Raw genomic sequence first — 9701 nt, forward strand, 5'->3', positions numbered from 1 at the left:
GCTGTCCAAAAAAGATTTCCACAAACGAAAAATACAGGTCTTGATGACTACCGATTGGGCTGAACCAGGTCCTCAAATTCGAGACAGCTTGATAAAGATGAGTATCTCTGTGTTGATACATGGAATACTTCCAAATAACGTAGGCTTCAGAAGGAAGCTTTCTAATCACACGAAAGCCGCCATTATGAAGACCACACCGCAGTTAAAGAAGTTATTTAACTTGTTATGTTTGGCTCAAACCACCATCAGAAGCGTACAGCAGAGTGAAGAAGAGATGTCAAACCTTTCCATTCCACTCCTGCTCACTATCAGAGACGATATAGTGGTCATGCCTGACATTGATGAAAGCACCAGGCTTTTAAAGTTACATAAAATCACCGAATGCCTATGCTGGTTTTATTCAAAACGGGAGGATTATGTTTTGTGCTTGGATACAGTAATTAACTTCATAAAGGCCTTAGCCGCTTATGAAGAAAAAGATGACGAGTTATTACACGCTCTTTCTTCCTCTTTTTACATTTGTTCGTACGGTTTTTATAAACTCGGAGACCTTGCTTCAAGCCACGAATACATATTGGAAGAAATAAACACCTTAAACGGCTGTAACCTTGACACAGGGCTTTTAGAAAAAGCACTCTGGCATTTAACCTTTGTTAAATTGTTGATGCAGGGTGGTGAGCCTTCTGAAGTGCCGCCATACTTTCAAGACTTATTTGGAAACGACATAATGGAGATGCTTTGAATTGAAAAGTACAGTAAAGTTAAGATTTAATGATGAACTAAAAAACATGTCATAGCAATCTGTTAAAAAAGATATTAGGAAATCTCTATTTTGTATTGGTTAGTGTCAAATTGGATGCAAGTAGTAACACAAAGATAAACCACTAATTTTTGAAAGAAGTAAACCTAGATTTAAAAATTTGGAATGATTTTATGCTCACACCTGATATATTTTGGCATCAGCTGGATATTGTTAATCTCTCAGATCTTTCAAAAAATTTGACTTTTTGTTTGTTGCTGCTTAACCAGCCACGTGTAGTGGATTTGTTTAGTAGTTAGCTCAGTAAATAACGTTTTCACACAACCAATGTATTTTATTTTTCTTGTGTGGTTGCTTTTTTGTTTTTGTCCAAATAAATGTTGTAAAATTTTGTATTTTGTTTGTTTTGTAGAAATAAATCAATCAATTTGAAGCTTATTTTACTTATGAAAAACATGCGTAGTCTGACGTACTTTGACAGTCAAACGACGAAAAACATTTTCTTTGCATATCAATTTTCTGTGCTTTGTAACTTAACTTTTATCCATCCTGAAAATGAAAACTCCTTTATATCAATTCTTGGTATCTCTGATCTGTTACTTGGTTGCCTCGGCTGATATTAAACTCGTGTCGCAGCGTGTCTTGTGAAATGTATGAACGATTCTCTCTATTTCGAAAATGTTTTTTAATGTTACTGTGTCGCTGTTTGCGACTTGTCATTTTATGGCCTTTCCAGCTCTGTACAATGTTTGATTTTCTCATCTTGGGGTCTAATTTTGTGTATTTATGTTTAAGCGTTTATTACAATAAAAGCATCATTTTATTGGATTGTTGACACATAAAACAAAAATAAAAATGTCTTCCATCTCTGTTGGTAGTTGAAATGATCCCAAACAAACTTAATTGTTGTATATTTTCAACATCTCCGGTCCCGAAAGTATTCAACCTTTGCAGGTATTTGAAAGTAAAAAGCTAAACAAAATAGTTGCCAATACATGAAATTTCATTAAATCTGGGCCCAAAATTGTTGGCTTGTGTACTTTTAAAAGTTCCTTTAAATTTAGTTTTAAATCTATCCTCGGACTGACAAGGTCTCTGATAGGTTATTCCTGGTGGTTTCGCATACTTGTATAAGCTTTTGACGCAAGGCCGGAGGAAGAAGTATTTCCAATGTTATTTTTTCTTTTTCAAGGAAAATTGTTTAGTTAGTGGTATTTGGTCAAGTTTTCAGCTTTTGATTTGTTTTTGGCAAGATTTTGGATTTTTTCGACTGCTGCTACCCCAAAATACTCAAATTAGGCTATGTGTTAAAAATTTAGTCGTCTAAAAAAATTGTGAAGAAGGGGGCATGGCCTAATGCCCCACTGTGTACGCCACTGCCCAGTTGTATAGTCAGAAAACTTCGCAACATGGTATGTGACATTTAATATGTTACATTTTAATCGTATCATGTATTTTTTTAAAGCAACAAATAATTTCAACCAATTGCTCAACGTCATAATTGACAGACATTGACCTTACGATGAAAAAATGATAAAACAAATTAGACTATTGTTGTGGCGCTGTTTAATCGCGCAATATGAATAAGCACAACTGGGAAATAGAATTATTATTATTAAGAATTGTTAAAGTATTTTGTGTAGAAACAATCCTGATACCTCACAGCATTTTCTCACATAATCCATAACGTTTGTCTGTGCACCTTCTGTCATTTGTTCTGTAAGTTTTTCTGAATATTTCCGCACAATCTTCAATGCTTCCAAATCTACTTGGCTCGTTTTTCTTCCAATGAGTATTTGACGGAGTAGAAGCGACCCCATCAAGCCACACAAACCTTCCTTCCATCTCGATATCATTCAATCCAATCCATGCAAAACCATTCGAGATTGTTCGGGCAATGATACTGCAATCGTTGTCACGTCATAATGTGTTGCAAAGTAATGTGATAATAGGTTGAAAGTGACGCCACAGTATGTTGCAAAGCGACGTCATAAAATTATGCGACAACACAAGTTTATAAGAGAGGTGGTACAAAATCGTATAAAATTATTTCAACCTCTAGGATACTTATAAAGAGAAAAAGAAATGCGTATTTTTTTCAATTGAACTGACGAATGTAATATCTGCAGCATCACTGGTAGTTTTACTGCGGCGAAATAAAATTTGAATTTTATCATTTAAAAGTACAGTAGAATTCTCCTATAGTGACTTTGGCTATAGTGACACTTCGCCTATAGTGACACCTGTTGCAAAGTCCCGTTTGCATACGCAACAGTTGAGTAGAATTCGGCTATAATAGTGACACTTCGGTTATGGTGACACTTTTTCCGCGGTCCCTTCGGGTGTCACTATAAGCGAATTCTACTGTATAGTTTGAAACAAAATGTTTTATTAACAACTTCAATTCAAAATAAAAGAAATGCCCCGAAACGATTTTTACTAGATTTTGTTTTCAACTCTCCTGATATTGCAACCTACAACAACGAATTTACCTGATTTACAACGCTGGAAGGAAAGTTTCTCACAATAATCAACTCTGCTTCCAGCAAACAGAAAAAGCAGTTTGATAAGTTTAAAATAGAAATATTCTTGCTGGAGAGAAATTAACAGATTTTTGTTGAGTGTTTGAGTTGAAGAAGTAAGAAGAATGGAGAACTTTTTCTTCTTAAAATTTCTGATTTTGTGGCAGAAAGAACGTTTGTGAATTGAATAGATTCATTCGTCAAGAAACATCTGATGAAACAGCTCAGTCCAAATAGGATTAAACTTTTGCAAGAGATGACTTTACTTACGAGCGCATTGTAAAGTTTCTCATTCCTTTTGTGGCCAAATCTCCACCAGCTGATCGACAAATTCTTCGGCTCATCCACCAGTTTTGCCTGGTTTCTGTCAGCTGGTACTGGTAACCATTTAGAGGAGTGAACCATCCAGGCTCAGGAATGGACAATCCTTCAACAGAAAATTGGTTTAAAACTTAAAAAAAGTCTTACCACACCAATCCAGTTTAAATAGGCTAAATTTAACGCAAGACAAGTTTTTTCATCCAACGCTATTCGACTTAAGAAACGATTTTTTATGAGAAATAGGCTGAGCTACCTACTTTTAAGTCTTCTTATCTCCTTTCGCAAAGCAGTGATTTCCTCAACATTACAAGCGCATTCTCCTGATGTGGTGATACCTCATGCAATTCAAATACCGTCATAAAATCAAAGCCGGAGTTTTGAATTAATCTAGTAGGCAACGCTATGTAAACTGAACGTTGATCAAGTATCCGCCCCGTTAGCTCAGAGGTTACGCGCCTGGCTCAAGTTCAAGCGGCGCTGGTTCAACTCTCGGGTGTGCACTTGAGCAACGAATTTCAGAACTGCTTTCCATTCAGCGGCACCTAGTGAATGAAATAATTCCCCGGCAACAACACTTCAATAATACGAGACAGTCAACCGCTCAAGTGGACAGTTTGCTGGGTTGGTTCACAAAAACAGAAAAGTTTTATTTGTCGATGATCAAGGAGGTGGAAACTAAATATACTAAAATATCAATTTCACATGAACATGTTTGAAAGCTAACTTTTTAAGTTAAAACAACCTTGCTGATGCTGATATTTCAAAATAAAAACAATAGATTATAAATTTTACATGGCAGCGTTGAGGGATCTGGTATTAGCATTTCGCATTCCCGGATAAAATCAATGGTTTTGTTGTTGCAGTTGTCTGAATTGCAGCATACTGAGTCACAATAGCTGAAGAAATAGAAGATTGTAAGTTCACACGAAGGTGTTTTTGACAAACTATTGAAAGTGTGATGGTTTCATTCAAAATGAAACTGAAACAAGACACATTCACCATTATTTCTATTTAATAAAGGCTATATATTCAATGCATATATTCAGTGACATGACTAGGGTTTTCAGTATCCAAGCACAATAACATTTTTTGCATTCTTTAAAGACAATGCCCGAGCTATTATTCTGCGTATAGTCGTCGGCTGCATAACTGAGTGATGAGAGACCATGGTTCAACGTTCGAAAAAGCGCCGGTTCGACACCCCACAAGAACACGTGGTTGTGTTTGGCAAGACACTTGAAGGCACGTCGTCGATTGCGGAGTGGCGCCCATTCAACTATAGCGCTTGATTTCTTTCATGTAAGAACAGTAACCTGCTCTTGAAATGCCTACGGCCCTCTTTAGCTAGGGCTATGGCCTACTGAACTGAACTGAGCTATTAAGTTTATTGTTATCCTTTGATTCCTTGTACATTTTCCCGAAGGAGGTATTCCATTTGGTGACCCTTAATATTGCACCCGCAATAGATCTGCCTTCTTGCGCCGTAGCTTCAACCCTCATATGACCGATGGTGAAATGAAGGAAAGTTTGATAAAAAAAAAGATGTTGAAGATTCAGTTCCACTTGGTGAGGTTCCTGAGAGCGAAGTCCCGGACATCGAAATTGACAGTGTGGATTTCCTACTTGTTGGTGTATCGTTGTCAGTAAATTATTCCATTTACTTGATGCTGCTGAATGGAGAGCTAAACCGAAGTTGAACGGTCGTCGCGTGACCTTCAGATTTCTTCGTTCACAATCGGCGCTTAACCGACAGGGCTATCCGAGCTGATTTATTGTTATCCCATGTCTCATCAACTATTCGACAAACGCAGCTAAAATAACTTAAAATATGACTCAAAAAACTACAGAGTAGCCTATGTACTAGGTTATGTTATTTTTATACTATTTATACTATTCAATGGTAGTTTTTAGCATTATACAGTAGAGTCTCGTTTGATGAAATCAACAGGGAAAGCAATGAAACTAGTTGATGAAAAACAAACGCCGAAGCTAATATATGAATAGTCGAAACAATGAATGATTTATCTTTAAAGGTTTTTAAAACATGAAAATTCTAAATATGAAATTCTCAAGGAATTAAGGTAGAAAAGTTTGATTTATCGAATTCATATAATTTTTCATCAAAACTACAACTACAGTAGGGTATCATCAATTGCTCAAAGTTTCAAAGACAATTGAAGATTTATTTGATTGTAGGATCCAGCAAGAATCTCACACGAGAACCTCGAACTACAATCCATAAGCACAAAATCAAGCTTCCACTTTAAATGGTTGGATTTCAGTCTTGGTGTTTTTTACTGGAGCGTTTATGCTAAATTTCCGCTGCTGCTGATAAAAATAATAATTATTTATTTAGTGCAATTGTTAAGATCTTACCGCACTTCAAAGGACTGTAAGATTGAAGAAAGTTCTGGCGTTAATACTTGACTGACAAAATTTCCGCAAGGTTGGTTGCACTCGGATTCGTTGTCACAAGATCCTTGGACTAAGTGAACTGCAATTAACAACACAAGCATGCAGTAGGCTATATCGAAACAATATTACTAGATGTGTGCTTCTCTCTGTTTTTGTTTTATTTTTTGCTATTTGTTTTTTGGGTTTTGTGGCGTGCTAACTACTGATATATAGCCTACTACATGATTTTCCATTCAGGCACGTTTTAAACCTTTCAAGGTTTTGTCACCATTTCCCGTTCATTAACGTGCTGATAGGTCTATATCGATTTTTATAGTTAATATCTTTTTCGTCCCGGACGCGTTAATGACAAAAAATAAAATGATTGATGATTGATTGACATATCATTCAAATAACATATTTGGAAAACTACCACCTAACCAAACCAGCCATCAAAATTCCTTCTTTTTGGATTGATTCAACATCTGTAGACGTTAAAAACAAACATATCTGAGTAGATATCCAGTAAGACATACAATTTGCGCGTAAATACATGTCATGTGCCGGTACATGTAAAAAAAAATAGAGGCCTAGGCTACACATAATGCAAAGCAGCAAGCTTGTTAGATAAGTAGAATATCATCTAGGGAGATTTGAGAATAGTTCCTGAGGCGTTTTATACGAGATAAAGCTTAAAGTCATACCAATACAAAAGCAGATATTTATGAGCAAAGTAAGACCACAAGCTTTGCTATCATTTACCAAACCCTGACTGAATCGTTCTGACTACTTTGCAATAAACTTGCATTTAAAATGCTGCTCTGGTAGAAGGTTAGGTATTATAGAAGTTATTTCATCATATTATTCGGTGTAATTTACAGCCAACCACACTTTTCACTTTAAAACGTTTAGTACATTTTTTAAATTTGTTTAAGTTTATTGAAACTATAAGAAAATTTTGAGTTTTGTACATAGTTTTTTGATATTAGGCTATTGGGTTTTTGTTGCTTTTTCAGGCAGCCTATGAATAACTTGCGTGTATCTCGACAATATAAAATGTACAGTTAAATAATTTATAATTAAGAACACATTTCTTACTTTCAATGCTTCCAACTACCAGCAACAAAATTTCTTTTCTTGCACAACGAAAGCCTTTGTCAAAGTCACAAGACACATCGTTCCACATGCTATTGGAAAAGCCTGGAGAAGTCACTTCAAAACCATCCCTGCACAACTGGGTAGATGCTAAACCCCAGACCGAGCAAGATAACAAAACGTAGACAATCAAGCTTTTCATGACGCTACAAAACTGCTGCAAGCAACTGTAACTTAACTAAATATTAGTCTGCCTCCGTCTTGACATTGCCTTTTTTGCAAAGCGTCACGATTTTACAGCGTTTTACAGAGTTTTCAACCGCTTGATCGCCAATTTAAATAAATCAACGCATCATATAAATATCTACGATGTTGTGAACTATGTAGACTACCTGGCAGTGTTGTCTTCTAACAATTGAATGTCAAGATAATTTTGATTCATGTTAATAGGGGTTTCTAGCACTAGTTGCTACGTTCATCTGATGAAATTGAAAGTAAAATTAACAACAAACAAGATGGTTTATTGCTTCACCGACGTTTCGCGCACCATGACAATGCACATCCTCAGAGCGAATAACATACAAAATAAAATTTCACCAGGTTATATACTGCAGTGCGATTGAAGGCAAGAAATAATAAAATAAAACAAGGATGCGCATTGTCATGGTGCGCGAAACGTCAGTGAAGCAATAAACCATCTTGTTTGTTGTTAATTTTACTTTCAATTTCATTTCACTATGCTGCATTTCATTTATTCATTTTATTCATTTAGCCAGCATTTTCATTTCACTTTCAATTTTATTTTGTATGTTATTCGCTCTGAGGATGCGCATTGTCAGGTGCGCGAAACATCTTGTTTGTTGTTAATTTTACTTTCAGTTTCATCAGATGAACGTAGCAACTATTGCTAGAAACGATAATTGTCCTGATGAACACCCAAACTTTTCAGTATTCAGTTAATAGGGGTTTCGATGTTTGATGTGATTCTGTGTGAAAGGCTAACAACTAACTGGTCGGCTAACAACTTTTGAAATGCATCTATTGAATTGTAGCTTGTAACAAAGGATTTTGCTATTTATTTAAATGTTGTTTCTTTTTTGTTAAGACTTTAAATCGTAAGGAAAATAAAGCACAATAATTCCGTTGCTTTTATATTTTACCACTCATACCAAAAGCAACACGAAAAAGCAAGTACCGGTTATAACAATCATAAGGATAATTTTTAATAATCAACCCAGAGCAAACTCGCAGTATCAGGCTAAAACAGGTCGTTAATATCTATATTGTAAAGTAAGCAACGATCATGTTGCTAAAAACGAAACTCAATCTATTGCATATTGAAAATAATTTGCTAGTAGCTACATAACGCTGTATCCATCGCATATATGTATTGCTCTCAGCGCTTTACAAAGCAGACAGTATCAGTGCAGCCGTATAGAGGCGCAAGTAAGTGCATTATACGTGAAGATCAGTCAAAGAGAAATGAGCCAATGTCTTGTGCAGCTTGATTTGTTGCAATACAAACAGAATATTCACATCGAAAAAAGCATTGAAATATTGAGAATCAATGCAGTGTCAATGTAATCTTTCTTTTCCTCAACAGCAATTGTCCATCGATAAATATGATCACATGTGCTAGCCTCGTAAAAGTGACCAGGCAGAGCTTTCAATTAGGTTTTTACAGGTATCTTAAAACCATCAGAGAACTGTTGGTTCTCAAAGATGATAGTCAAATGTTGCCAGATGAGAGGGTAAGTATGGTGTATGGAAAGTGATTCTTTATTAGTATAGTAATAAGCAATTAATATATGTTATGCCCTTCATTTGCTTTAGACTTTTGATCCTTTATGACATTAAGTGAAGGAGGATATTAGAGCACATCTTCCTTAGCTCTTCACCATTATACAAAATGCTTAATATGGATTCAATTAGCTAAGTTTTTGTGAGACAGTTGTATGTTTTAACAGCTTCTACTTCGTATTTCCAAAGATTCAAATAGATAGATGTTTATTGGTTGCTGCGAAAAAAATGTAGGATAAATCAAAACACAATGTACAGTAAAACTGTTGAAAATCACAATTAAAAAGAAAACAAAGCAAATAATAATAGCATCACAGCAACGGGAGGCTGCGAAGTGACCATTCGAGGTTTTCAAGTCAAGCAGCCACCCTCAAACTCATCAATGATAATTATAATTGACTAATTGAAAAAAAATAAATAAACAATAGTAAAGCTGTCCAAGATGATAAAAAATTAAAAACTCAGGTAGGCTAGGCCTACGTAGTCAATATTACAATTATAAGTTTGATTAGTGATTTAGCATTTGCCTAATATGTGTCAATAATTTCCTTCAAGTAGGCTACATTTTTTAAAAGTTGTGAAGGTGGATTGCCGATTTTAACTAGTCGGCTATATTATTCCAAATTTTTGCGCCAGAGTATTTTATAGACCGTTGCAGATTAGTGATTCTGTATCGACAATAATAATAATCTGGGTTGGTCGAGTTTCGAATAGTCTGGTTGTGAATTTCGTTGCATTGTTAAAGTAGTTTTAGAAAGTTCTGGGTAATAAATTAAAACTAAGCTGGTGCATAATTTCAGCAATTCCAA

General features: G+C 35.4%; 1 protein-coding gene across 1 annotated transcript; it reads right to left on the bottom strand.

The window, feature by feature from the left end:
• Nucleotides 1-2309: 2309 nt before the first annotated feature.
• LOC145775974 (CD209 antigen-like protein C) lies at nt 2310-7264 on the bottom strand. The gene is made up of 6 exons (XM_082587383.1): nt 7096-7264; nt 5980-6097; nt 4396-4499; nt 3861-3938; nt 3553-3709; nt 2310-2663 (listed from the first exon to the last, which is right to left on the bottom strand). Exons 1-6 carry the CDS (start codon nt 7181-7183, stop codon nt 2420-2422), a joined length of 789 nt encoding a protein of 262 aa, XP_082443509.1. The 5' UTR covers nt 7184-7264; the 3' UTR covers nt 2310-2419.
• Between the last annotated feature and the right edge of the window lie 2437 nt (nt 7265-9701).

Source organism: Aplidium turbinatum, chromosome 8, assembly GCF_918807975.1.
Source record: "Aplidium turbinatum chromosome 8, kaAplTurb1.1, whole genome shotgun sequence".
In the NCBI taxonomy this organism is placed as follows: domain Eukaryota; kingdom Metazoa; phylum Chordata; class Ascidiacea; order Aplousobranchia; family Polyclinidae; genus Aplidium; species Aplidium turbinatum.

Bases quoted from the DNA above. Each gene is read 5' to 3' on its own strand.
- LOC145775974 (XM_082587383.1), bottom strand. From the start codon at position 7,183: ATGTGGAACGATGTGTCTTGTGACTTTGACAAAGGCTTTCGTTGTGCA. The intron at 6,098-7,095 runs GTAAGAAATGTG...TGTTAATTGCAG, and splicing joins GGTAGTTGGAAGCATTGAAA to TTCACTTAGTCCAAGGATCT. The intron at 3,710-3,860 runs GTAGGTAGCTCA...TTTCTGTTGAAG, and splicing joins GGAGATAAGAAGACTTAAAA to GATTGTCCATTCCTGAGCCT.